General features: G+C 52.5%; 8 protein-coding genes across 8 annotated transcripts; 4 read left to right on the forward strand and 4 right to left on the reverse strand.

The window, feature by feature from the left end:
* Nucleotides 1-1,275: 1,275 nt before the first annotated feature.
* Nucleotides 1,276-3,295, forward strand: AYO20_05411 (hypothetical protein; the record flags this gene model as incomplete). The annotated part of the gene is made up of 4 exons (XM_022643705.1): nt 1,276-1,362; nt 1,414-1,696; nt 1,746-1,772; nt 1,827-3,295. The coding sequence occupies 4 exons, from the start codon at nt 1,276-1,278 to the stop codon at nt 3,293-3,295; spliced, it is 1,866 nt and encodes a 621-aa protein (XP_022500372.1).
* Nucleotides 3,296-3,881: 586 nt separating this feature from the next.
* AYO20_05412 (hypothetical protein) lies at nt 3,882-5,753 on the forward strand (the record flags this gene model as incomplete). Its single annotated transcript, XM_022643706.1, has 2 exons — nt 3,882-3,922; nt 4,013-5,753. The coding sequence occupies 2 exons, from the start codon at nt 3,882-3,884 to the stop codon at nt 5,751-5,753; spliced, it is 1,782 nt and encodes a 593-aa protein (XP_022500373.1).
* Nucleotides 5,754-6,368: 615 nt separating this feature from the next.
* AYO20_05413 (hypothetical protein) lies at nt 6,369-9,758 on the reverse strand (the record flags this gene model as incomplete). Its single annotated transcript, XM_022643707.1, has 1 exon — nt 6,369-9,758. One exon carries the CDS (start codon nt 9,756-9,758, stop codon nt 6,369-6,371), a length of 3,390 nt encoding a protein of 1,129 aa, XP_022500374.1.
* Nucleotides 9,759-10,034: 276 nt separating this feature from the next.
* AYO20_05414 (hypothetical protein) lies at nt 10,035-11,156 on the forward strand (the record flags this gene model as incomplete). The annotated part of the gene is made up of 1 exon (XM_022643708.1): nt 10,035-11,156. One exon carries the CDS (start codon nt 10,035-10,037, stop codon nt 11,154-11,156), a length of 1,122 nt encoding a protein of 373 aa, XP_022500375.1.
* Nucleotides 11,157-12,939: 1,783 nt separating this feature from the next.
* On the reverse strand, nt 12,940-13,696 carry AYO20_05415 (hypothetical protein; the record flags this gene model as incomplete). The annotated part of the gene is made up of 2 exons (XM_022643709.1): nt 12,940-13,166; nt 13,231-13,696. The coding sequence occupies 2 exons, from the start codon at nt 13,694-13,696 to the stop codon at nt 12,940-12,942; spliced, it is 693 nt and encodes a 230-aa protein (XP_022500376.1).
* A 2,234-nt stretch (nt 13,697-15,930) lies between these two features.
* Nucleotides 15,931-18,376, forward strand: AYO20_05416 (hypothetical protein; the record flags this gene model as incomplete). Its single annotated transcript, XM_022643710.1, has 4 exons — nt 15,931-15,953; nt 16,013-16,152; nt 16,218-16,487; nt 16,542-18,376. 4 exons carry the CDS (start codon nt 15,931-15,933, stop codon nt 18,374-18,376), a joined length of 2,268 nt encoding a protein of 755 aa, XP_022500377.1.
* Nucleotides 18,377-19,828: 1,452 nt separating this feature from the next.
* AYO20_05417 (hypothetical protein) lies at nt 19,829-23,605 on the reverse strand (the record flags this gene model as incomplete). The annotated part of the gene is made up of 1 exon (XM_022643711.1): nt 19,829-23,605. One exon carries the CDS (start codon nt 23,603-23,605, stop codon nt 19,829-19,831), a length of 3,777 nt encoding a protein of 1,258 aa, XP_022500378.1.
* Nucleotides 23,606-24,188: 583 nt separating this feature from the next.
* AYO20_05418 (hypothetical protein) lies at nt 24,189-26,024 on the reverse strand (the record flags this gene model as incomplete). The annotated part of the gene is made up of 1 exon (XM_022643712.1): nt 24,189-26,024. The coding sequence occupies one exon, from the start codon at nt 26,022-26,024 to the stop codon at nt 24,189-24,191; it is 1,836 nt and encodes a 611-aa protein (XP_022500379.1).
* Between the last annotated feature and the right edge of the window lie 825 nt (nt 26,025-26,849).

Raw genomic sequence — 26,849 nt, forward strand, 5'->3', positions numbered from 1 at the left:
CCATGGCTCCCTTGTCTTATTCGCCGCCCCTGGCGGTGATATGGGCCGAACGAATGCAGAAGATGGAGACCCTCACCCTAGCAGCGTTGGTCAAAGGACGATAGCCACCCGGTCTCTGGGCCTTCGCTAAGTCTTCCCATTGCAAGCTTTTTTTGCCTTTCGTCAACTCGCATCTCGCTAGGCCTGCACCCCTGAGTGGACTCTGGCCGTATGTGGAATTGATACATGCAGTGGTGTCGATTTGGCATAGTGGACGGCTGCACGCTATTGGGAAATGGCTAACCTAACACACCCTCCAGCATTGTCGTCCCTCTCTCAACTGCTTGCATCCCCATCCACCTCATGAGTTACTGCATTTGAATGCTCTGTGGTGATTGGCACACAAGTCTGGAGCAAACAATACTGGGAACTCCGAACTGTGGCATCCAACCCCGGTTGGGATACTCCACCTTCCACCCTCCTTCAGCATTTTACATTTGCGTTTATTGTAAAGTTGTGCGAAGCGGGATCAACAGTCGGTCCCCTCTGAGGTCCCTGATTTCCATATTATACCTCGTGCCTGGACCCTGCCATGCTCTTGCAAACGATCGGATTCTCTGGCTATCACTTCGACGTTTGGACATCATCTGTCGACGTTATTGTCGCCAATGCCATGATATATTCTACAAACGTCTCAATCTTCACTCATTAGCTTTGAAGACAAGCCTCTTTCCCGCAGGTCGCTTTCATTGAGCCACTTGATATCCCAAGGCCACTGCATATCTGCCTCACAACACCAAGCTGTCTGCCAGTTGCACCGCCGACAATCATCATACTCCTTTGTCACGGCTGTTCGATCCGTTGAATGGCAAGGCAATAGGTGCATAAAACATGATGTTGACCGGCATCCCTAACACTCCAACTGTGTTCGTGCAGGCCCTGGGCCTCCCGCAACCATCAGTGTTCAGTAAACGGCGGGCCAACTCATGCAAGCCCTGCCGTGACAGCAAATCAAGAGTACAGTGCATTCCCCAGGAATGTCGCAGGCACCCTGCTAATCTATGGTTGCAGTGTTCTGGAGGCATGCCCTGTACGACGTGTCAAAAGAAGCGTGACAAGCCCGAATGCTTCTACCTGACTTCCTTTCCGAGGAATCAAGTTAGTCCCGGACAGCCATACAGACGACTGTCAGAGCACTGCTGACGGAGATGCTAGCCCAGACAAGTTCATGATACGGAACACTCCCACGGAGAGGCGTTCGGCACCTGCCGTAGCGCCAAACAAGGGTCTGATAAGATGGGTGCGGTCGAAGGAGCCCGAGGGTTCGCCACTCCGCAGCAACACTTCTGTGGAAACCTCTCGCTATCCAAGAGCATAGACGAAGTAATGGAGCCCTCCAATACAACGATGTCGAAAGGCTAACCCTTTGTGCAGTTCAAGTCGTTGCTGCCTACTAACGGACGGTTCCGCGAGATCTTAGACTCGATCCAGCCTGTCCAAGTCTTCGACTGGGAAGGTCACGCCAGTGATGATGACCCAACAACGAACCAGAGCCAAATGGCAGAAACAGACGATGCCTTGGACATTGAAATCCCAGCACGGCTTGAGCCACTTTATATGAAATACAAAGCCGTACGGGATCTCCTCGATGCGGGAAGGGCAACGCAAGCCTGGGCCGCTTTCCCAAGTCTCGTCCGTGATGCAGAAATTCTCGGTTGTAAGTGTGAACCAGACTTTGAAGTGGCTTATTGTGCTAATCTCTTCAGTGGACATGGATTCTGGCGCAGCCTCAGGTGAGACTGATAAAAACTCACAACCGGGCCGTCATCTCTGCTGGCTCCTCATAGAACTCGACGTTCAACTTAGCTTTCTCCTGGGTCGCTGTCCCTTTATTGCTTCTTTTCATGGCATCTCCAGGCCGACCTCAACAGCCTCGAGGCCGGAAGAACAGGACCTCCAGGAAAGAGTCTATGACTTTTCACAGTACATGCTCGAAGTCCTGGAGCGCTTCAACCGGGGCAAGAATGACCCGCAAATATTGTCTTCTCAGGAGAGGGAGACCAGGTTAGAAGCCGATCTGACTCGACTATACCACCTGCAGTCGAAACTACCGCCGGTGCCGCAAAACAACTCGTCTGACCCTTCACTATCCATTGCAATTACCCAACATCACATCGACGTTCAACTTATGCTGATGGTGCTGCATTGCCAGATGCTCCGGGCGATGCGTAACCAACACACGTCGGCCAAGCGGGCCAAATACAGGGAGCTGCTGAAGTGTTCTCGACTGATTACCGAGATGTTCGACTCCATCCATAGCCTTGACCCGACCAAGACGGCTTCATCCTGGCCGCGGTGCTTTGGTGTCTTTTGCGCCGCTGTAATGCTGGGCATCGCCACCATCCGCCAAGAGGTCGGCGTGAGCATAGGTTCGAAGCGTGTGGAGCGGACCTTGAGCATCTTTAAAGATCTTGGGAAAGCTGGCCAAGCTACGGGAGTTGTTGACCTGGCCATCACATCCCTAGATCTGGTCGTCGAAAGAATCAAGGAGCTTGAACACCCTCCTACCAGCGCCACTGGTATCAGTCTTGGGCCGACCGTCACTTGCCCGACAACGCCTACCGGCGAGGTTACTCCTCCGGCCGCACCCCTGACCGATTTTGCGGCCAAAGTCAAGAGGAATGATGCGAACCTCAAACGTCGCAGAAGACCCAGCTTCGAGGGGAAACTGGGTGCCAACAAGCGACAAATGTTCGAGTTCAAGGATATCGCCCCGAGCAACCTAGAGCAGCGACGTGCAAGTTGGCATCCCGGGACTGACCATCATTATGCTCAGGCTATGGCGGCTTTCCATGACGCAGCTGCAAACAGCGTCCAAAATCGACCTGAGCAGGCGAGCTTCCAGCAGGACAAATGTCCGCCACCGGCAGTTTCCACCTCGTTCACGGCGAATGATCAAACAGCAATGTCCGCGGTGGGATATGGGACGACTCCTCTAGAGCAGTTCCACGAATTCCAGGCCGCTCATCACTGGGTTCATCCACCAATGATGTACCATCCGCCAATGTACGATGATTGGTGGCAAGCACAATTTACTCCTTATGATACCATGACCCCAGACCATTCTCGACAAGTGTTTTTTGAGTCGCCGCTGGGTTTGCCCATGGACCAATCTCGCCATCTCGATACTACCCCGCGTGCCAATGAGCATGCTGGCTTTGCTCATCTTAAGCAAGACCAAGGCCTCCATCACGATCCCGCCATGATGATTAATACCTCAATGGTACGCTCGTTATGCAGTACTCAGGCGGTATAACTTGACGCACTGGGTCAGGCAACGGCGATGCTGGTTGACATGAGTACTTGTATAGATGACTCTCGCTCGCCTTGATCGCAGCGTGGGTTCCTCGCACGAATGGTGGAGGGGCTATTGGCCTCGTCCGAGCTACGTTTATTCCACCGATGCAGATATGAGACATGCACAGACAGACACAACAGTACAGAAAAGAAGGCTAACAATGGGCAAAGGGTTATGTGACCCAGGACAGCGTTGATATATGTGTAGCGAATGTACTATTACGGGATTTGCATAGGTAGCTAGGTATTATGCACCAGTCTTGAAATATTGTGTCAAGTTTCGCATGTCTCCTCTATTGAGCTGTATCTTGTCCGTGTACCGAGTACTTGTATAGACTTGGACATCGGTCCGAATGAGGAAGGCCCAAGCGAGTAGACCAATCACAGCTCTCGATATGGGTGGGCGACATACCCTCCTCCGTCTTCGCCGTCTTCATGTACGCAGCCGCTCAACTCCTAACCTCCATACTACTTACACCTACATATTCTCCATATGCACCACACTTTTTCTCTACCTTCCAGTGCAACCATGTGAAACCGTCGCCATGTATCCGCCGTTTGATTACTTCGAGCACCGCCGGGCCTGGTCAGTTACCAATTTCTCACCTTTTCCCTTCCCCAATGCCTGTTGGGATGTATCACATGCATCAACTCTCGGATACTAACGTCCTTCCAGCATAATCAAGCAGCGCCAGCGTGACGCTCGTTTCGAGTCTCTCCCAGACCCCTACAAAGGCCCGCTCACCTCCCAGCAGCGCTCTATCCTCAATGCCCCAATCGCGCAGCTCGTCCGCGACGTACACAATGGCGCCCTTTCGCCGATTGACATTCTTCGCACCTACGGGAAGACCACCGCCGTGGCACAGCAGCGGACCAACTGCGTGACAGAGATCCTGTTGCCCGAGGCTGAATCATGGGCAAAGGATGTGAACCTCCAGGGTCCGCTTGCAGGCATCCCTGTGTCCCTCAAGGATACCATCGCCGTAGCGGGCTTCGACGTTAGCGTGGGCTATTCGCGCCACGTCTTCAAACCATACAGCGAAGACGGCGTGATGGTAAAGCTCCTCAAGCGAGCTGGGGCCATTCCACACGCCAAAACTGCGCTGCCCATAACACTGTTGAGCTTCGAGAGTACGAATGATCTCTGGGGCGTCTGCAAGAACCCACACAATCCCAAATACTCGCCCGGGGGGAGTACGGGCGGCGAAGGAGCGCTGCTGGCTCTGAATGGATCGAGAATTGGAATCGGCTCGGACGTCGCGGGGTCGGTGCGTGCTCCCGCAGCGTGGTCGGGGATCAACTCTATACGTTGTTCGACTGGCAGATGGCCGAAGGTCGGTATGAATACTTCTATGCCTGGACAGGAAGGTATACCTAGTGTCTTCTCTCCCATGGCCAGGACTTTAGACGATCTGACCTACTTCACGCGGGCGTTTATCGGCATGAAGCCCTGGGAAGTCGACTACACCGTGCACCCCATCCCGTGGCGACAGGAACTGTACGATGAAGCGCTGGAGAAGAAACCGCTACGTATCGGCTTGATGACCACAGACGGCGTTTGCGCTCCCTCTCCAGCGATATCTCGTGGGTTGGAAATTACAGCGTCAGCGCTCCGCTCTGCTGGCCACCAAGTGGTTCAAATCCCCGTCTCTTCATATCCGCCCAATGCCACCCCCGCCCAAGGCTTACAGATCGCCAGCGTGCTGCTCTGCGCAGATGGCGGCAAGACCTTCCGATCATTCTTCCGCACGGGTGAGTCTAACGACCCAGGCGCCGCACAGATCAATTTCTACATGTCTCTTCCGCGACCTCTTAAATATCTGTGGTACCTCTTCACGCGCTATGTCCGTCGCGATTCACTGTGGGCGTCCATCCTACGTTACTTCCATCCATTAAGCGCCTTCGAGCAGTGGCGCTGGGTTGCCAAGCGCGAAGCCTACAGGGCGACTTGGTTCGACTGGCTCAACCAACCCGCGCAACAGTTTGATTTCATCCTGGGCCCGGCAAACGCGACCCCGGCCCTGCCGCACGGCTGCATGAAGGAGGCGGTGAGCAGCTGTGGGTACACGTTTTTGTGGAATCTCTTGGACTACTCGGCCGGTATCATACCCGTTGCCAAGGTGGACAAAGAAAAGGACGCTCTGCCCAAGGGGTTCAGGCCTTCGAACGGAATCGAGAAGGGTGCGTACAAGTACTACGACAGTGCAAAGATGGCGGGTCTCCCGATCGCGGTGCAGATCGTCGGACGACGACTGACGGAGGAGAAGGTGTTGGGGTACATGCAAGTCGTGACGGATGCCCTGAGAGACAGTGGAACAGTCTACGAGCATTTGGACGTCGACAACCTCCCAGAGATCGACGAGCTGGAACACGGAAACAGCAAGAAGATCCCTGTCGATCCCAAGAAGATCTGGTAGGCCCTGACGCTACAGTGCGTCAATCGAAAGTATCAATTGGACACGGAAAGAGATGGGTAGAGGATTAAGAATCGATCTCCCGTATATACATACGTGGTATATATACGACGTATGTATGTATCCATGCACCCATGCACCATGCATCGCGCATAACCGAATGAATGGATTGCCAAACAGCCTGGATCTGCAGAAAATTTACAACATTGTTCCAGATAAAATACACATATACATGTGCCAGGCCAGGTACACTTTGCTTGGGGGCATCAAAGGGGGAAAAAAAGAATGTATGGTTTAGTACCTAGAAACCATAGAGCATGCATTTCGCGGGCCAGCTTTATGTAAATTATACATACGCACCGCGATCGATTAGTTGACGAGATGTCATCCATGTCTGGCCGTCGGGCCCTGTTCACCTGTGCCATACTAGACCAGATCGGGCTGATCGATATTATGAATATAATATGATAAAATACACCTATTCTACAAGCCAAGTGCCACAAGGGCCAAGGGCCAAGGGCTCTGCGTCTTCGAGATGAGAGAGAAGACGATAAACTCGATCGACTTCGTTCCAGCAGACTCTGGTCTTCAGCGTACTCCTGCACTCTAGCTAGCTAGCTAGCTTTCTTTGCCAGAAATTTGCCCCCCGGCGGTCTCGGCGTCCTTTGCAGGGTCTCCCTCCTCAGAGGGGGCAGCCTCAGAAGACTCAGCTCCATTAGAAACCATGGAGTGGACTTTGGGCGTGATGTGGATGCTGCCGGATTGAGTATAAGTCTCGCTTGGTGGACCGACGGCGCGGACGACCACGGTTTTCTGGACCAGGTCGACGAGTTCCAACTTCACCGGCAAAAAGGAACGATACTTGACGCCCTTTTCCCACCCCTCGTTTGACGCCAGAATGACCGCGTAGACATTGAAAGGGAGGAGGACGCCTCTGAGCCCGCTGTCGTCAGGTCGAGTCCGTGTGGAATTGACAGAGGTCACGTTCACATCCCACACCTCGGGGAGTTCTGCCTCCCTGAAGTGGAACGCGCGGAACAGTGCTTGCGTGATCCAGTGCTTTCTCTCGTTGCGCGAGATCTCACGTGCCCATTCATACATTCTGGGCGAATGCTCGACTATGAACTTGTCCACCAGCTCCTTTGAGATGGGCAAGTCCACCCTGTCGCCCGGATCGCCCGGCTGGATGGCGCCACTCGCTTCGGCACGGAGGTAGGCATCGGCCTGCCAGTGGGCCATCAAGTCGGGATAGCGTCGAAGAGGATTGCTGAACCACAAATGGACTTGATGGCTTTTGTGGACATGTGGTATGGGTGAGGACGATAGCTTGCCGGACGGATACTCTGCATGTTCACCGCGCCCCAGTTTATTGAGCTTCGAGGGGGGGAAGTCTGCAGCGTACGAGGATCCGAAGAAACACGCAGGGAGCTTCCGGTCCTGAAACCACTTGCCAGCCGACTCTGCAACCAGGTCTCCACATAAGGCTGTCAACGTAACGTACTGCGGCATTTCTTTGACCCGATTCAATCGCATGTAGCGCGACACGGTGATTCTAATTGCAGGATCGCCCTGATATTGCTGGCTTCGAAATAAACTGTCTTCGTCAAATCGGCTGCCCGTTATGTGAACGTAACTCTGAGTCGAAAGGCTCCCCTGCACTTCCCAGTCCGGCGCCACGGCCACACTTCTTCGGCGACTCTCCTCTCGAGCGAGGAGGTACTTCTCAAGTCTCTGAAGATCGTCGAGGTGCGCCTGGGCTTTTTCGATATCTGCCGGTGCTGCTTGTTGCAAAGATTTAGGCGGTAGTCCAGCTTGTGGCCCTAATGAAAGAGTGGCGGCTTCGTACTCGGGTTTCCCTAAAACCTGTTCCACGGCAGCATTGGTGAGATGTATCACATTTCGAAGTGTGGTAGGCCGAATCTGTATGTCTTTGACATCGCCATCCTCTGTAACAAGGGTGCTGACAGTGATGGCTGGCGAACCTGAGCGCAGGGACAGCGCTCGTGTGAAGCTGTCGGGGACCATACGTGCAACGTAAGTGTTGTGAAAGACACTCGCGGTGAGTTTCAGGGCTCGCTGTGCTATGATGTGGTCTGGGTCAATGAATGCTGTAGGGTGCGATACATGGCCATGTATCCAGTATGCACCTGGGATCTCGCTGCTGGGTCCAATCGAAAAGCCGTCTTCTCTGATATTTGTTTCGCCAGCGTCAATGCAATAAACCGGTAAATGGTCAAAATCCCGTCGGAGAGATGCCATGGAGTCTACGAGCAAACCATGATCGAGGGACTTGCTCAGACCTGAGTCGTGACAGAAGCGGTCAGCCTCGTCATAGATGCGCGTCAGCTCGTGGCTACCTCTGCCGCCAGGGATCTCGAGCGTCACATTGTGGTCGGAACGAAGAAACCATGGCGGCAGGGTACCCAACTCTTGCAGCAGAAGGCAACCCATGTTTTGGTCGAGGCGAAGCTTGGGATATGCGCCGATAGCTCGGAGGATCAAAGAAGCAATGGCAAGATTTCGGTTGTTGTCTGGTGGAGGGTAACGAACATAGCAGTCCCAAAGAAATTCTAGGAACATCTTGTCCTCTTCCGTGAATGTTTCATCATTCTCTTTGACGGGAATCTTGCCGTCCTCAAGGTCTGTAGGTTGGATGGAGCTGGGTCCAAGACTGCCAATTGTGGTGGGAGACCGTAGGGTGCGGCTCTTTAAGATCAACCGCCTCGCCTTGGTAACGAAGGCAGTCAGGGGATTGCGTGCGAGAGCACTGGCCACATCTTTCCCCATAGCCGCGGCAGCAGCAGCCTCCTGGTATTCTCGAGCCCATGTACAAACTTGGTCAAAGCGCCTTGCCAACCTTTTGGGCATGATAGCCACAGTTGCAGAGGGATAGTGAGTCTTCTTCAGGACAGTGATCTGAGCAGCATGCTTCCTTCGCAGCGTCCTATAGATAGTAAAGAGTGCCGCAGGAGGTGCTTCGGAGTATTTGACACTGAGCAATTTGTTCACAACTTGCTCGTACGACAGGGATATATACCTGTCTTCGTTGGCGATCCGTTCGTAAAGCGAGTCGAGAAGAGCCATGTTCTCTCGCCTCCATGTGGACATGTCGTCGACGAATTGGGCAAGACGGCTTATCAGAGTCTCGGAGTCGATAGAGGGAAGATCGCCGGCAAAGCTGTAGCCCATCTTGACGTCAAAACCTGTGGCCTGCATCTCAAGTGGCTTGACTGGCAGATGCTTCCGGACCTGCTCGATTTCTTGCTGGGAAGCGAATTGTTTGTAGCGCGGACTGGGCTGCTGAACCGACTTTTCAACAACCCAGCGACCGTCAGATAATAAATACTGACGCTGCCAACCCAGTGTGCCCAGGAAAATGGCCAGTTGCGAGCGGGCAAAGCGACCAGCGCCAGCCGTGTATTTGCCAGGCTGCCACCATATCAAATCGCCCGGGTCGAGATGAGGGACATTGCCACCCTCTACAGCATCTTCCCATGTCTCAGGGAGGTCGTCCGCTCCCGACTCTGCATCCTCTCCCAATGTGTTGTCACTGAGGCTTGCCTCTTCGATGAACAGAGAATTCGGTAGTACAGTGAGTCGTTTGAGCTTGAGGGAATCGCTGTGTGCATCCGCCTCTTTCCTCTTTTTCTTGTTGTTCTCCGCGCTCCATGCTCTTAAGTGGTTGCGTATAACCGAATCAGAAGAGACGGCGGTATTCGTAGACGATAATGAAGAGCCCCGCGCAGAGGTTGAGGGACTTAATGGGATATTTCGAAAAGTGTCGGAGGAGGCCCGAGAGGTCTCGAGTGACGCCAGGCGAGGGCTCAATGTACTGAATGGCTTTCCATGCTGTCTGAACAGCCCACGGATCGGTGCAGAGGCAGTGGATCTATTTCCTTGGTTGCGCCAGAGAAATGGTGAAAGCAGAGCATGCGTCCGACATTCTGGGCAAATATATCGCAGTCGCTTCTTGGTAACATTGCCTGCGTGGTTTCTCGATGCCAGCATATTCTCCCTGTGTACAGGCCGGCACGAGGAGCTGGGTCGAAGAATCAAAGAGGAATTGAATGAGAAGACGACGCTGGAGATGGAGAAAGTCGTCACCATTCGTGTTTCTCCAAAAAATAGAAAATTGTGGACGCACTCCACGTCTCCGCGTGTTACAGCCCACCAACCAGCGAGAGTGCGCTTGTGACTCAACGCCGGGCACTTTTTCTATTTAATGTCGCTTCTCTTCGCATACACTGCATGTAGAGGAATTCAGACCGATGTGCTACCGCTGACATGCCGATCCAACAGCCCGCCAACCAGATCAAACTGACCAATGTATCGCTGGTCCGATACAAGAAGGGCAAGAAACGGTTCGAACTTGCGTGTTACAAGAACAAACTACTCGAATACCGCTCGGGGACCGAGACCGACCTCGACAATGTCCTGCAAGTGCCGACCATCTTCCTGAACGCCTCAAAGGGCGAAACTGCCCCTAATGCCGAACTCGTCAAGGCATGGCCTATGCCAGAAAAACAAGAATCGGGAGGGAAAGGTGGTGGAAAGGGCGGTAAGAAGGGTAAGGGGAAATCTACAACGGATGAGGGGGAAGATGAGAAGTCATGGAAGGACGCCATCATTGAAGAAATTCTGAAAAAGGGCGAGATCCAAGTCAACGCGAACGAGCGCAAGGAACTGTTGGACAGGATGGAGAGGGAGATTGTGGAAGAAGTCGCCCAGAGACTGGTGGATCCGCAGACAAAGAGAGTCTATACCACAGGCATGATCAAGAAAGGACTAGACGTGCTCTCCAAACAGGGCGGTCATGTTCCCTCTCAGGACTCCTTGGGCCACAAACTCGGCAAGCTAAATCTGGGGGAAGGCGTCAAGAAGGGAGCTGCAGCGCCAAAGGGATCAAGCGAAACGAGTGGACAAGCAACGCCAATGACGGACGAAGACAATGAGTCGGCGTCTGGCGGCACCCCCAAGGGCAGAAAGAGCGACATGCCCTCATGGACGGGGGTCGTGACCAACAAATCTGTCAAACAGCAGGCTCTTGAAGCGATCCGTGCCTTGATCGCCTGGCAGCCCATCCCCGTCATGCGTGCGCGTATGAGACTGCGGATCACTTGCCCCACCAACATCGCAAAACAAGCCGCAAAATCCAAAGTCGCCAGTACAAGCGCAGACACTGGCGAAGACGCCGGAGCCGACCAGGGCAAAGGCACTATCAAGGATCGCATTTTGTCCTTTGTCGAGCAGGTCGAGAGCCAGGAAGTGCTGGGTGAGGAGTGGGAAGTGGTCGGATTCGTGGAACCGGGCGCGTTTAAAGCCCTGGGAGAGTTTATTGCCGCCGAAATGAAGGGAAGAGGGAGGCTGGAAGTGCTGGATATGGCTGTTACCCATACAGACGATTGAGGAGAATGGGTACAGGATAACAGCGGAACGGATGAGGAGGTGACTCAAGTAGATCCCTCTTGCACGAAGGCGATACAGACCAGACCGGCGACGACGTTACTCGATATGCTGCCTTGGATCCTAGGACAAGACAGGTGTCTGACAACCCAACGCGTGACGCAAGGTCAGAAACGAACGACATTCAATTGGGATCACATGGATACGACACATGCCATCATCCCGGCCGTCCATCAAGAACCCGTCACATCCAGGTCCAGACAGCTCTAGCATCAATTGCAGCACAACAAGTCCCTTTCTTACGGGCTTCCCCATCAGGTATCAACGAGATACCGACTTACGAAACAAACTTCAGACGCCACCCATCGGGAAGACCTCTCTGGGTAAGGAGGGAGAAGGGATTCCCTCTTCTTCATAAGTTTTATCCACCCTTGGATCTCTCCTCACGCATGGTGCACAGATGCAAACGTGAGTGTCCTTATACATCACGAGGCTGCACACGCGGGCAGGATGCCACGGTATCTCTGGCACATTTTCGGTATACAAGTACAAGTAATGCCACCTCTAGCCCCAGGCCTTGGTAGGTGGATCGAGACATGCCAGGGCAGTTCCGGTATGCAGACGAGGAAGGGCGGGAGGAAGGGAGGGAGACGGCGAGAAAAAATAGAGCAAAGGTGATTAGATGGGTCACCTGCAATTACAATCCATCAATCCAAACAGCATCCTCTAGAGATTTCTACAAGTACCGCACTTGATAGGAACTTTTGCTTTCAAGTGGTATTGTGACAGGTCACGAGATTTGACGGTCACGAGAAAGGTGTACGAGGAATGTGTCGACTCTGTCAAGACCCTTCCTTGAATTGAAGCAACCCCGGCCGGGCATTTTATCCATCATTTATCCAGCCAATATTCATCCTCACATCCACTCAGGCAGTGAGGCAGCTAATTCAGCGGCTGAGTTTCCTGTTATCTCACGTGCGTGCCCTCCCGTGCCTCCTACATGTGTACTGTTCGGGTCACTCAGAATCCAGCGTCTCGTCGACGGTTCAAGTAAACGGTCCACGAGAGAAACAGAGTGCTGAATGTACAAGTACTCGTACGACAAAGTGGCCAACTTTCCATGTTCTTGGATGATTGAGGGCCACCAATGGGTGTGATTCGTGATTCAGGGCGAGAGCCCACTGCTACTGTTACCCAAGCTGACTTCCGACCTGCCAATTCCCTGCAGTGCAACGGAGACGATGTGCATTCACAGTCTTTCCGCCCGATCCGACGATGCATTGGGGTTGTTGTCGTCAGAGGGTCACACCTCCAACCCGTCGTGTGATCAAGTCTATACCCACTCCTTGTCCGTCGATGAGGATGATGTTGTCGTTTCTCTGAAAATAGAAGACCCTTTGAGGAGGAAGAATAAAAGAAATGTAGAAGAAGTAATCCATCCCGCTGTGCCATGCAGAAGTTCCGGGCCAAAACACCAACAAAAGCCATACCCATGCTCAGGTCTATATCCCAATCCATACGAGAAGGTAGTGATGCACGGTGCTCAGAAATTCGTCAACGTTGATTGCTCGTGGCCGAACATTGCCGCCATTCTCATGTAGTTTCCCTCACGTTGGTTTGGAGAAACCACGGGGTCCGCGGTCAAGCAGTAATTGTACATTTTGATTTTGTCCCATTCCGATTTCCTTGTTTGTCTCGCATCCATTTGGATCGTGTAAAGTTGAGCGTCATCGTAAGTCATCATTTGGTCCATCTTATATCAAGATGTGCCCATGGATTTCGGTCATCATAAAGCGACTCCGATGCCTCTTTCGCCGAAGTCCCTCTGTTTCAATGTCGCTCTCGTCATAGCTTGCTCGAGCTCCTCCGCTGTGAATGGCGTGTCGTGCCTGGTAGCCTGCTTGGATAGATCTGCCAGTTCAGGCATGTGAATACCGCTGTCGTGCTGAGCGAGCTTGTTGTTTGGTTCGGCGGGTGCCGAGGGCACTGCCGTGGCTTGATCTGAAAGGGATGCTATTAGAAGGTCAGTAAAGTTTAAGGAGTTTGACAATCGACCGACAGGGTCTATGAAACTTACTGCTCGCGGTATCCGCATCGAATGCCATACTGGCACTGGTACTCTTCTGCCTGCTCGTGCTGTTCGAACAACTGCTACTCCCTTCTGAATCCACGCCACTCGCATTTCTCAAGGTCGACCCATGGAGTTCCTGTATCGATGGTCTCCGACTCGCTGCCCTACTGTGAGCTCTACTGGCCGCGGCGCTCTGTGAATTGGTACCCCCCGGAGAAAATGTACCAGAGAGGGCGAGTGAGGTTCGTCTCCGGGCAGATGAGAAAGCGTCGGCAAGCGAGAAAGCCTGCAGAGAGGCTTGGTGTTCGGGATCGACCTTGCCCCGATATTTGGACTTTGGGATCTCGTTGGGCTTATAGTATTGAATATCCTTCCGGCTTGTGTAGTACGGTTCCCCATTTGGCCCAGTCTCACTTCCCGTGCTATTCTTCTTGGACGTAAACGTCCTCCGTAGTCTTACGCGTAGACCCATTGTACGTATGTGATATGAGGGAGAAAAGAGGTTCTGGTCGAGTGGGCGCTGACAGTGTATCGGACACTGACCCTTGGTCGATAACTGATAGATAAGCCCTTTTCACTAAAACGCGAGGTCGGCCGTGGTCGATGTTGTAACGGGGAAATAGAGGAGTGGGATGGGCCGCAAGGGACCAAGAGACTTCATATGGTTGCCATCAGGTTGGATCTGGAAGATGTGGAACGGCTGGTGGCCAGAGGCATATCAGACGCAGTCAGGAGAGCATGGGGGCCCGTGGGTAGGAGTGACGAGACGGTGGGCATAACTGTTGTGCTGGAAATCTGGCACAGGGTGGAGGAGAGGAGCCGGAGGAGGATGGAGATAGCCGTGGGCACTGGTCGACCATGGTGGCATGCTAGGATAAGATGTGCCCGTGCTCTGTGCCCTGTCTTTCCCAATGTAGCGGGAGTGAGTACCCACTCTCTGCGCCATGGTCGGCGGAATCTATCGCAGGTCTGAGCATGGGCAATGGGTGCATAGCGTACTTGGGGAGAGGTAGTGTACGAGTAGCATATCGCGAAACCCGAGGGGCGAGGCATAAAAATGGAGCCAGGTCGACTGTGAAGAAGGTCAGCGAGCAACTAGACTGCCAGAACTGCCCAACGGTAGCCAAGGGTGGCAGAATCCGATGATTCCGCCGATAGGCCTTCCATGGGTGTGGGTTCTGGAGGGATCTGTCAGTGGTCGAGGCGCAGGTTGGGCGAATCGCTCCTTGGTGAGATGTGGTCCCAATCCTACCTCAACTACTCCGTAAACTGCCTATTTTCTGGGGACAGGACGAGTTTGTACAAGTGTGATGCCATGAAGCTGGTAGGAGTTGCCGCTGGTCCTCCTGCAATGCAACGTGCTGGTTTCCCCGGTATATCAAATTGGCCGCTGGTGCCGCCATAAGCAAGATTCCTTGGTAGTAGTACACCTACCAGGACAAGCATATTCAAGTACGAGGATTCGTTGCATGACGATCCAAGTAGGCGATGCGACCTTCTAGAAACATTCTTGTTCCGGCTCTTGTTCTGGCGCGGGCGGTTTTTGCTGGATGTGGTTGGGTGGCGACTGGCCGCCCCTTGCATTGGTCGCAGGCAAGCCTGGACCCTGGGAGACCTTTAGCCTAGGAGCCCTATCAATTCCACCTATAACACCCCCGAAGAGTCGACTTTAAATGCACCTGTAGCGTGGCTCCCTTCCACAGCGTGCTCCCTCTAGTCCTCTAGCGATTGTGGCCTCACCCGACGTGCATGAGCGACTTGTTTCTGCTGATAAGGATTGTGTCGGACCAGGTTTCTTCAGAAGAAGATCAAGTTCTCCTTTGCATCACTCCACGGGCCATACACGTCTCTTTTGCCCGTCTTGCCGCGTGCAACCTCTGACCAGAACTCAGAGCCATCTTCGCCACCAATGAGTATCACAACGGCGATATCTCGCTCGACGCAGTTTCACGTGACCATTCCTCTTCTTTGCCCAGATTTGGGGAAATGACGCGTATTACATGTTAACGGGGCGATCATCACTGCTGTTGATATTTTGACCCTGACAACTCATCATCAAATTGTCACAGTCCGGTCGGACGAGTTTGAAGCCCCGTCGTCTCGGATAGTAACCCTCAAAATGGCCGATGTTGTGCATTAATGTCCACTCGCCCCAGGCTGCCAGGTTCTTCATCACAGCATGATTGGTCGATCTCTCGAGATCTTGGTTGCTCAAAAAATGCCTTTTTTCGGTTTATTGGTTTCTTTGGCTTCTGCTGGTGCTGTTGTGTTCCAAGCATGACTTCATCGGTGTCCAGACTGGGCACATTCAGGGACTGGCCACAGCTGAGCTGCTCAGGCTGCTCTACCCACTACGTCTAGCGTTTTCATCCTCCCCGCTTCAACTGGGCAGCTGGCAGTGGCTAGGGTGGCCATCGTCCAATGAACAACTCTGTGTCTGCCGTCTGTGGCTTAAAAAATGTCCGTTGAATTACCAAGGTTGGAGGTTTGACGATCTGGTGTCATGGGGTGACGGTTTGAGTTTCTGAGGTTATGACGCAAACCATCAAACATGGCGCAGGGAGCATTGCCGGGCGCAGCCAGCATTCAGCATCACCTCCCTTCTCCTCGTTTGACACTCTCGTAGTCTTCTTCTATTTGTGGTCGATGACTTTCTCTGTACTTGATCTGAACTGTTTTGACAGAATCTAACAATTTCAAACCGGAATGGACAAGTTAAAGACCATGATGTACGTACCATAACCCCCCAGGCTCCCTCTCTGCCAAATACGTGCTCAAGGCAAAGTAGGGACAAAGGAAATGTCGAGGACAAGACAGGACCGAGTAGTCGATTGACAGGACAAGGGTCTCATTTCCCCAAGAACGAAGAGCAGCCTGTGGGTGCCGCCACTGGTCTCCAGGAAAACATAGCCGTGGGAGATACTCGAGGTGCGTTCATCCCTAGCTTAAACCACGTCCTTTGCATCGCGCCCATATATCTAACCCACTAGCAGGCACAGATATACAACAGGCTCGTGGAGGCAACCTGGCTAGTCAATTGCCTGGCCGTGGCCCTGGTACAGCTGCCATTGGCGAAACCTCGACATATAGTTCCCATACACTGCGTACAGGCGATCCTGTTCCAAATGTCGTTGACTTCAGGTCCGAGGATCCCGCCACGTATCAGGCCCCCGAACATTCCTATGTGTCCAGCAGGGGCATACCTGAGGGTGGCCCCTTGGCCGCTGCAGCCCACGCATTTCACAAGGACAAGGATTATAGTAGTATGACTCCATGACAAGATCCAGGTGATAGGCTCCATACACTGACATTCCCAGCTTCTCACCTCCCTGGAGCATTTCCCAATGACACAACAGCCCATGACGCTACCACAATCGCGCCTTCTACCTTGACGACGACAACATCACCAGCGGAGCGATCAGCGGTTTACGGTGAGGCCGAGAAGACTAAAGTGCCTGACGCAGCTGCCGCAGCCCAGTTCGCAACAAGAGCTGCCCCAGGAACCCAAGAGCCAGTCTCAGAAGAGCCCAGGAGCTCTGGAACGATTGGCAAGATCCTTGGTGCGGTGGGCTTAGGGACTGCCGCGAGTGGTGCTATGGCGGCTACCTCGAGGGCTGAGGAAGATCAACAGCACGCCGTAGCAGACACTCCTAATCAACCTACGACTACCACTGGCGTCGATTCCTATACCTCACCAAGTCACTCAGGGCATCCATCGTCACATCACCGAAAAGAGAGTATTCCCACCACAGCCTACCCAGCAGGTGTGGATTCTCCTGCGCCGATCAGTCCGCCGATCGGGGGCACCTCCGCAACTTCAGACCAGGAGGAAAAGGACCATGCAGCTCGCAATACGGGACTGGCCGCTGGAGCGGCAGGCGTTGGGGCTGGCGTAGCGGCGGCGGGCGTTTATTCTATGCGAGGTCGAGAGCAAAACACAGCGGAGACCGACTGGCCTCTTCGAAATGACACCACGGCTGCGACGCCCGCAACGGCAACGGTTCCCCCATCAGAGGGCGCTACCAAGACAACGCCGGTAGGTCAAACCGCCCGACAACCGCATACCGCATATGAGGCTGCACCTGCTACGACTGAAACGTCCATCGTATCAGAATACAGGCAACCTCAGGAAAGACCAGAGGCACAAACCAAGAAGGACAAAGCCAAGCAGGAGGCTACCCGTGCTACGCCAACAAGTGCCGAGGGTGGAGCATCCAGAACATCCGAATACTCCAAAGGGCAGGATATGGTCTCAGAGGAAATAGAATCACGGAGACATAAAAAGGAAAAGGAAGCTGCACTTGCCGGAGTTGCAGGTGCTGGAGCTGGGGCTGGAGCTGCAGGGTTGTATGAACACAATAAGCGGCAAGACGGACTGGAGGACGACACTCAGAGGCAGAAAGATTTAGCGGAACAAGAGGCTGCCCGCCAGAAGCAATTCGAAAAAGATCAGAAGGCAGCTGAAAAGCAAGCCAAGAAGGAAGAGAAGCAACATCAAAAGGAGATCAAAAAGGAAGAGAAGCAGCACCAGAAAGAGCTAGAGAAGCAGGAGAAGCATCACCAGAAAGAAATTGAAACGGAGGAGAAGCATCACCAGAAAGAAGTTGACAAGGAAACCGCCGCTAGGGAAAAGGCTGCGGAGAAGGAAGAAAGACACCGGCGCGAGGAACTCGAGCACGATCAAAAGGAGCGCGAAAAAGCCACAGCTGCTGCCGCCGCCGGAGCTGGTGCAGGTGTAGCAACCGGCGCCGGTGCATATGAAGTGCACGACAAAGACCGACATCCGCCTCCCACAACGGTGACCGACGAATCAGGTCGCACGAAACTCCACAAAGAGCCAGAGGAGAAGAAGCCGGGTCTTTTGAAACGAATCTTCAAGCGTCGCAAGAACAAGGATACTGGCGAAGAAGAAGAATACGAGGACCACGACCATGATGAGCCCGAGGCTGAGCATGGTGACCATCATATTGCAGAAGCTGGAGTCGTTGGTGGCACAGGTGCTGCCGTCGCCGGAGCTGCTGCTTCTTCTTCTCACGAGCCACCTGCAAGTTCATACGAGGTACAGAGTGGTGGTCTTCAGAAGCCATCGTACAATCCCTTCTCCAAGGACGATCCAGCACATGAGCACCCCACAACGTCCAGTGCCCACTAGGAACGGTGTCCCAGAAAAACAACGACCCCCTACAGCTTCATGAGATTGAGCGAGCCACAATTCAATTCACACAACGCACTTCGTCACACGATGAACGTGTCACCCACAACCAATCGGCAGAACTCGCGGCGCAACATGTATGTGCCAATGGTGGAACAACATCCTGGGCTATAAAACATGTGCATCATCGATGTGGTGAAACCCGCCACAGTGCAGGAAGAAGTTGACAGAGTGCGGAACAAGCATCAGCATCATCATCTTTGACAGAGTTGCCAGATCCGGCGCAAATGCTGGGACGGCGCGTGGTTGTGGGTTGTGGACACCATACACGGTACCTTTCTCGGTGGTAGTATACGACGGCATGTACCACCACGTCGCTCGGAAGGCAGTGGTTCAGAAAGATCCTATCGATATCATCCATGCGTGTCCCCAAGTTAATCCTCCCTCCTTGAATTTGACTACACAGTACACTGAACCTGTATGCACGCAATAATATATCATTTATTTGACCAAACGCAATAACTACACCCAATCACCACCTAACTACCTAATTACCCAGGTAGCTAGGTAGGTAGGCTTAGATGAAATCACGGGATGAATACAATGATGTTCTATCCTCTGCTAGGTACGTAATGTAGCGTTCGTTCTCATATCCTATCCTATTGATAACAATGGGCATTTTCTCCACCAGAAGAAGAAATATGTAAGTCACCATCGGCACCAATTTATCTTTCTTTCTGGCTGATCGATCCATCGGTCGAACCCGCCGCGGCCGGCCCCTTGCTGCTTGCGCTGTGATGCCGGTTCTTCTGTTATTCTTCCCTGCCCCTTCCTTTGTTCGTTGCTCTAGCCGTTGGTTGCATTGCGATTCGTGTATGGATTGCAAGGCATGGCATGGCAGCGACAGTGTGATGTGATGTGATGTATAATACAATACGATGCAGCAAAGGCAATTTCTTTCTTTCGCAGCTTCCGCTCACCCCTGGATCTCTGGATCTCTGATTCTCCGCTGTACTCTTCATCTTGTGGAGAGGAGTCGGCCAGTCCCTGCTGTGCGTCGGATGACAACAGGAACCAGAGACTTGGGTTGTGATAGCAAACATCAAGATTGTTGCAGGAGGAAGAAAACACATGGACGCTCGATGGTTGCAATACGTTCGTTTGTCGTCCCCTGACCCTCTGGCTGACAATCCACTCCTCAAAATCCAATCACTGAAAAGCGCCTGACGCGGTGAGAATGCTGCCCCAAGCTTCTCTCCTGCTATCGAAATAGGCGACGCGACTTCCGTCCTCGGGCCGGAGAAATTGTCGCTCAAAATGCATCCTAGCGTCCAAAGATCTCGTGGAATCTCGCAGACAGTCAAGCTCAACTGTTGGCTGACGCACATGCATTTGTGCTGCTGTCACCGCCTAGCCTGACCCTCAACAAAGATCGTCCCAATCCTGGTTACCTTATCCCTTTTTGGTGTACAGCCTGGCAGCAATGTTCATGCTCCACAATTCCTGGAACAACAGCTTCGCCGCATATGGCAGGTAGATCTGACTGATACGGTTCTTGTTGTTACAGTTCTTGCACTCAAAAGTATTCTTCTTGAGTTTCGCGATCACCGTCATCAATCCGCAAATGTCACAAATGTGCACGCGGAAAGGATCCGACACGTCGAAAAGACGTTCTTTGAGGAATGACGAGGCACCATGCGCGATCATGCAGTCGCGTTCCATTTCACCGAAACGGAGACCACCATCGCGAGCACGACCTTCAACAGGCTGTCGGGTCAAGATTTGAGTGGGACCCCTTGCCCGGGAATGGATCTTGTCGTCGACCATATGTCTGAGACGTTGGTAATACGTAGGGCCGAGGAAGACTTGTGCGACAAGTTTCCGTCCAGTGTGCCCGTTGTACATGACTTCAAAGCCTCGAGATTGGTAGCCCATTCTCCTCAACAACTCGGAAATCTGCGTCACCGTGACTTTTGTGAACGGGGTGGCGTCACCTTCGTCACCCCGAAGTGTCGCTACCTTTGAGAGTTGACATTCGATCAAGTGAGCAATGGTCATTCGAGAGGGAATGGCGTGCGGGTTGATGATGAGATCGGGCACAATGCCTTCTCGCGTAAATGGCATATCCTCATGACGGTATGTAATACCAATGGTACCCTTCTGACCGTGACGAGATGCGAATTTATCACCAATCTGAGGCACTTTCGTAGTTCTTACCCTGACCTTGGCAAACCGATGACCCTCGTTGGTTGTCGTCAGCAGAACCTGGTCGACAATACCCGACTCTGTAGACCTCAGGGGTGTTGATACGTCGCGCTTGATGTGCTGTTTCTGTCTCTGGCCGAGTTCTTCCGCATCTGGTGCCATAGGCGCTGTTTTGCCCATAATGATGTCCTCGCCACTCACGCGGACACCAGGAGCGACAATTCCGTCTTCGTCAATCTTGTCATAGGTACCGTGCTTGAGTCGGAGAGTGTCCGATCTTGTGGGCTTCTCAAACTGCTCTACCACGGAGTGGCCGACTATCTTCTCCGAGTCTTGGTAGGTACGGTAGAACAGCGAACGGAAAAGTCCACGGTCGATGGAGCTCTGATTCATGATGACGGAATCTTCTTGGTTGTAGCCCGAATAGGTCGCAATGGCCACAATGGCGTTCTGCCCGGCAGGAAGCTCTCGGAATTTCAGATAATCCATGGCCATCGTTCTGGCAAGAGGTTTCTGAGGATAGTAGAGGATGTTGGCCATAGTCTCCATCCGTTGATCGAAGTTGGTGAGGAAGACGCCCATAGCTTGCTTACCCATGGCAGACTGATAGGTGTTACGAGGCGATTGGTTGTGGTCAGGGAAGGGGATGATACTGGCGCAAACTCCCAAGATCATACTCGGATGAATTTCGCAATGAGTGAAGGTGTGGGAGAACGGGTTTAGGAGAGGGTCGTTTCTCCGCAAAGGATCATCTTCGGCCTCTATCTCCATACCCATCCATCTTGCTTTGGAGTCGGCCAGGGCCTCAGGTGTCATGATGATCATCGCCGTCTCTTCTTCCTCAGCATCAAGGTATTCAACAACACCTGATTCAAGGAGATTGTTCCAACCGTATGGTCGGATTTCGTCTGTAAACTGGAAGCCGCTTTCCTTCAGATAAGCAGTCTGATCAAGCTTGTTGATGTGTTCCTTGTTCAGCACCAAGTTGCCACGGTTCTCTGAGGCTGGGTCGGTCTCAACCACAAACAGGGGACGGACAATTCTTCCCGAGTCACCGTTGACTTTGAATTCTTTCTCTCGAATGTCCCAAACCAAACTGACTTGGGCATCGAAGACGCCCTTTCTCCGAAGCTTGCGCAGGTCATCCACCAGGCGTTTCGGATCCCGTAGGACTACCGCAAACCACACACCGTCGACGAAGACCTTGGTTGCTTGAGGATTTAATCGAGGTTCCCAGTCTTCCAATGCTTCGACATGCTTGGTGAGGATATAATTCACCAGTGGAGCAGTCTCGTAAGTATTTGTAACCATTGACATGAGCGACAGGTTCTTGACCAGACCACAAGCCTGACCCTCGGGCGTCTCAGCTGGGCAGACATAACCCCAATGAGTGTTGTGGAGTTGACGAGGCTTCGCAATTTTACCTTCTCGACCGATCGGAGCATTGGTGCGGCGAAGATGTGACAAGGTAGAGGCAAAAGTGTACCGACTGAGCACTTGAGAGACACCAGCTTTCGCTTTGTCCAGCTTCTTCTGGTCTCCCCAATTGCCAGTGGCCAAAGAATATTTCAGGCCGCTGGTGATAATAGGATGCTTGAAGCCTGCCATGATATTGATGGGCTGGCCCGCTTCCACGCGCTTCTGCATATACCGGTAGAAGTCCTTGGTAGCTTTGTCAAACTGAAGCCGGAAGAGGTTGGTCATCAATGGTCCCGCAAGATCAAGTCGCTTTTTCCCTAGATGATCCCGGTCGTCCGGCTCTGCGCGACCGAGGGCGCATTTCAGCAATCGATTGACCATGTAGCCGAGAAAGAAAGCTTTTCTGGCAGTAGCATCTGGGCTTTGCCCAATATGGGGTAGAAATTCCTTCTGCAAGATGTCTGTGGCATGCTTTTGCCGTTCATGGCTTTTCAGAGTCGGAATGTTACCTCGGCGTGCGATAAAGTCTCGAGCCAAATCCGCGCCCTGAATGGCCTGGCCTTCCTGGAGTGAGCCCATCAACATATCCATCATCTCTTTATCACTCTGGTCGAAGCAGATCTTCTCCAGGATATCGGCGTCTGAGACAATGTCCAACGCTCGAAAGACAATAACGAGAGGAATATCCTGTTTGACGTATGGTAGCTGAACTCGAATCGGGTTGTCGATCTTAGTGCCGTCTGGACCATCCACTCTGCGGAAGAGTTTGACGGTGCACTGCGACATCATGCGGGCGCCGCGATCGATGACGGATCTGATCTCTGCGAGATGTGTAAACGGCGAGGGTGCTGCCTTTTGGAAGACCTGGACGATGTTCCCGGCACTTCGTTCTTGAGCAATGAGCACTTTCTCGGAACCGTTGATGATGAAGTAGCCTCCCTGGTCATATGGACATTCTCCCCAGGCGAAAAGATCTCGCTCGCTTTGAAACTTCTCGCTCACCAAGTGGCAGGTCATGCTTCTCACCATGATGGGTATCTTTCCTATGTATACCTCTTTATCATTGTCGAAGTCATCTTCATCATCACCCTCTCTCCAGTAAAGCTCGGTGCCGTCTTCTCTCATGACGCCAGAGTCTTTGTCATATTCGTCCCAAGGACGCTCCTTTGCGTAGTATGTTCTTCGCGTCATCTTGACATAGACTGGACTTGCGTATGTTAAACTCCGCATTCGTGCTTCGTGGGGCATGCAGTCTGTTGTAGTGCCATCCGGCTCGACCTGATTCGGCTTGCTGAGCGTAACCTTGCCAAACTTGACTTCATGTCTCTTGATGACGATCGGATTTGGGTCATTTTCATCGACATTTTGGGCATGATCTAAAGTGACGCCACCCTTTTCGTTGACTAGGTCTTGTAGGCCCGAGCGCATGAAGTGGTTGAATGAGTCTATCTGCATAGAGGCCAGCTTCTTGATGTCGAAGAAGGAACTGATGACTTTCCAGCAGTCTTCAGATGTGATGTCTTGTTCACCGGTCTCCACCTCCTCGTAGGCACCAGCTTGCCCATAGTAACCGTTCGGTTCATACTTCACGTCGAATTCCGCCATGGCCGGCGACCACTGCTATCAGAGGGATGAGAAGGTGCGCTCGCAGACGGTCGGCGATGAGTGAGCGAGTCGAAGCCGAATAAAGGGAAAGGAAGGAGGGGGAGGAGGTAAAGTCGAGGTTCCCTCCCTTTCTCAGTCGCAACTCAGATCTGCGGGATGCGCTCTGGAAAAAAGGGCACTGAATTGTCAGTCAAGACGTCAGATCCCTTCTGGAGAGTCACTCACGGAGCGACAGACAGCTAAATGCCCGAGCAGCCAGAGAAGGACATTCGGGTGTGCATGAAGGATGGAGAATTGTAAATTGTGGTTGCTGTGTAAGGAATGTCTCTGGGGATCTTTTTGGCGCGTGAAGATGCCGTGGCAAACCTGGCCGCTTTATTCAAAACAACGCTAACTACTTTTGGGTATATCTACATATTGTCTCCAGAGTGAATCCGAAGTCCTAGACAAAGTCAGAATGGCGACATGGCGGTCATGAATGAAGTGGGTATCATAATTATGCATAAGACTATGCATGTCAGCTAGCAGCAATTCGATCCTCCCTAATGGCATGATTAGATTTCACATTCACAAAACACCAGCTTCATTGCTCCACGCACAAAAGTAATGCTTCCAGCATCTCCTCCGTTGCCTTTGCTTCATCACTTTGACTAGGATCCATCCCGTTGAGTTGGTCTTTCAGGCTCCGCTCGAGAACCTTGAGCCCGTCTTCACCGAGGAGCACCGTGATGGTCTGCCTCGCTCCGTTATCTTCTGCCACCATCCAACTGAGGATTAACTCAATCGCCTGAAGTGAGAAGAGGCCGGCGTCCAGTCGCCGTGAAAACCACTCATCAGCCTGTGCCTGCAACTGTGCTTCGTTGAGATCCTGCCGTTCCCTCTGAATGTAGGCTTCCACCTTACTCAGTCTTGTCTTGTATTCCCGTCGCAATTCGACAAGCTTGGTGATCTTTTCGTAGTCATTTTCGACAAACTTAGCAAGAGTGCGTATCCGTTCGGCGGACCCTCCGGGCAGATACCTCAACATACTCGCAAGGATTCCGATAAGGTGCTCGACAAGGCTTCGCTCCATTTTGTGGGACTTCATAAGCATGCCGAAGATGGTCTTGAGTCCGGCCGCGTCCACTAATCTCATCGCGACGGCTGTTGCATTGCCTCCACTCATGGCATGATCGAGCACTCGCAGCGCCCGTGCTTTGGCCAAACGCCCTTCTCGGAGCATAATGAGACACAATTCAACGCCTTCTCCTTCCACAAACTTTTCGCCAGCAAGCCGTTCTTCCACCATGCAGGCTAAGCAATCAAAGAGATTTTCTGCAAACTCTTCCTCGTCTGAGTCTTTCTCGGGATCTCGCTTCCGATAGGCACTCAGAAGTTCAAGAAGAGAGTCGACCCCGTCTTTTCGTGCCAGGCGATCTCGGTTGTTTTTGTTGTTCTGCAGAAGTATGGCCAGAATTTCCGCCGCATATTGCCGGTTCTGCCCAACTTTTCCCCTCGCGTAAGGATCGACTTTCTTTATTCTCGAGAGGAGCCATTCCATCAATGAATCTTTTGACCCTGCAGCCTCCACGTTTCCGGTGTCGGATAGAATATTTTCGATCACGTTCAAGACGTGATAGACTCCTGCTCGGTCGCTCTCATTGTTGTCTTCGTCCAATCTGCTGAGGTTGCTGGTTAGAAGATCCACAATGTCACCTTGAATCATGGCTTTGACCAAGGTCTTCCACTGTTCTTCCGTAGTCGTTGAGTCTTCGTCTGTGAGTTCCACGAGCAATTCGCAGACGGCAATGGCAATGTCGGTATTCTCGTGCGCGAGCAACCCGACCAAACTGCCTGCGCAGCCCATTTTTACGAAGTCGGCGTACAACTCGCCATGTTCGCTCAACAGACTCAACCCTTTTATCTCAGCATCCAAGTCGGCCTCACTACTCACAAACTTCATGGGCTCGGCCTCGTATTTGGCTCGCAGTTCCGCATTCTTGTTGATTTTCCGTTCAAAGTTGATGGCCGTGCGGCGAAGCCACGCGGAATCAGTCTTCTCCTCCACTTCCCCAGCCTCATTTTTGTCGAGATAGTCAATCACTTCTCTTTCTTGTTTTGTGACACCGCCACCAAAGAAGCGCCCTTCCTCATCATCTCCAACTTCGTCCTCGACGTCTTCCGGTGGCCGCGCGGGTCCGGCCTCGAGATCATCTTCCTCGTCTAGGACTTCATCCTGCACAAAAGCAGCTTTGCTGCCCGAACCGTTGGAGGTAGACTCGTCATGAGAAGAGCCATTTGCGGAAGAGCGTGGAGAGGAACCGTTGGCCAATTTAGCGGATTTGTTGGAGAGGGCATTGGAGAATGATTTCGTTGGGTCCTCAAGTTTTCGCTTTGACGCGGCATTGGGTTTACGGAAAAGGTCATCAATCGAGGTCATGACTGCTCGATGGGCAGGCCTGTTCAGGGACCCATTGTCATCTTTTATCCTTGTGAAAGAAGAAAAGAGAAGAGAAGTATTGCACCACCGGAAAACATAGGAAAAGCGTTCAGGGCAGAAAGATCCGGACAACCGCAATTGAGGCTCGGCAGAGTTTCCATTTGAGCGTCTGCCACATTTTCCGTAACAGGAAGTCAATTAGTCAATTGTGCCGAGGAGCACGAAAATACAATGTGACTGAACCACATTCAACACCGCATTAGATCAGACCGAAAGAAGACCTTACACAAGTGGTAGTTGGTGTTTGAGATGCTCAGATTAATGCACTCGGATTTGTTCCAAAGTTGAGGCTGCCATTACCCACCCGTCGTCCACCCACAAAACATCCTACCCTTGCTACCACCCATTTCCTGATGCATTGTTAGTGCATTCCATGTTGCTAAAGAAGATCCAGACCCCATCCATAACATTCCCCGGAATTGTTGCTGGGATAGATATCTGGACCAAAAATCTCCTCAGTTTTAACGGTCAAAGAAATGTACCCGGAACCCGGGGTGGCCACGGTTGAACGGATTCTCGCAGTCGTGTCTTGTCGCATTCCGGCCCGAACCGTCCAATGACCTGTGCGATGTCTAGCTGCCGCAGACTGAAACCTCCGCGATCTGAAAAGCCTGATCGAACTGCAAATTATGAAGACACGATGCGCAGAGAGGAATGATTGAATTTAACGAGCAGCAATCGTCCCGACGTTTCGCAGACGTAGTGTCCCCGACATACTGGTGCTCAGTCCTCTAGAGACGGGAATGCATGAAATCCTTTTTTGTT

This window comes from Fonsecaea nubica (genome assembly GCF_001646965.1).
Source record: "Fonsecaea nubica strain CBS 269.64 chromosome Unknown Scaff31, whole genome shotgun sequence".
NCBI lineage: Eukaryota > Fungi > Ascomycota > Eurotiomycetes > Chaetothyriales > Herpotrichiellaceae > Fonsecaea > Fonsecaea nubica.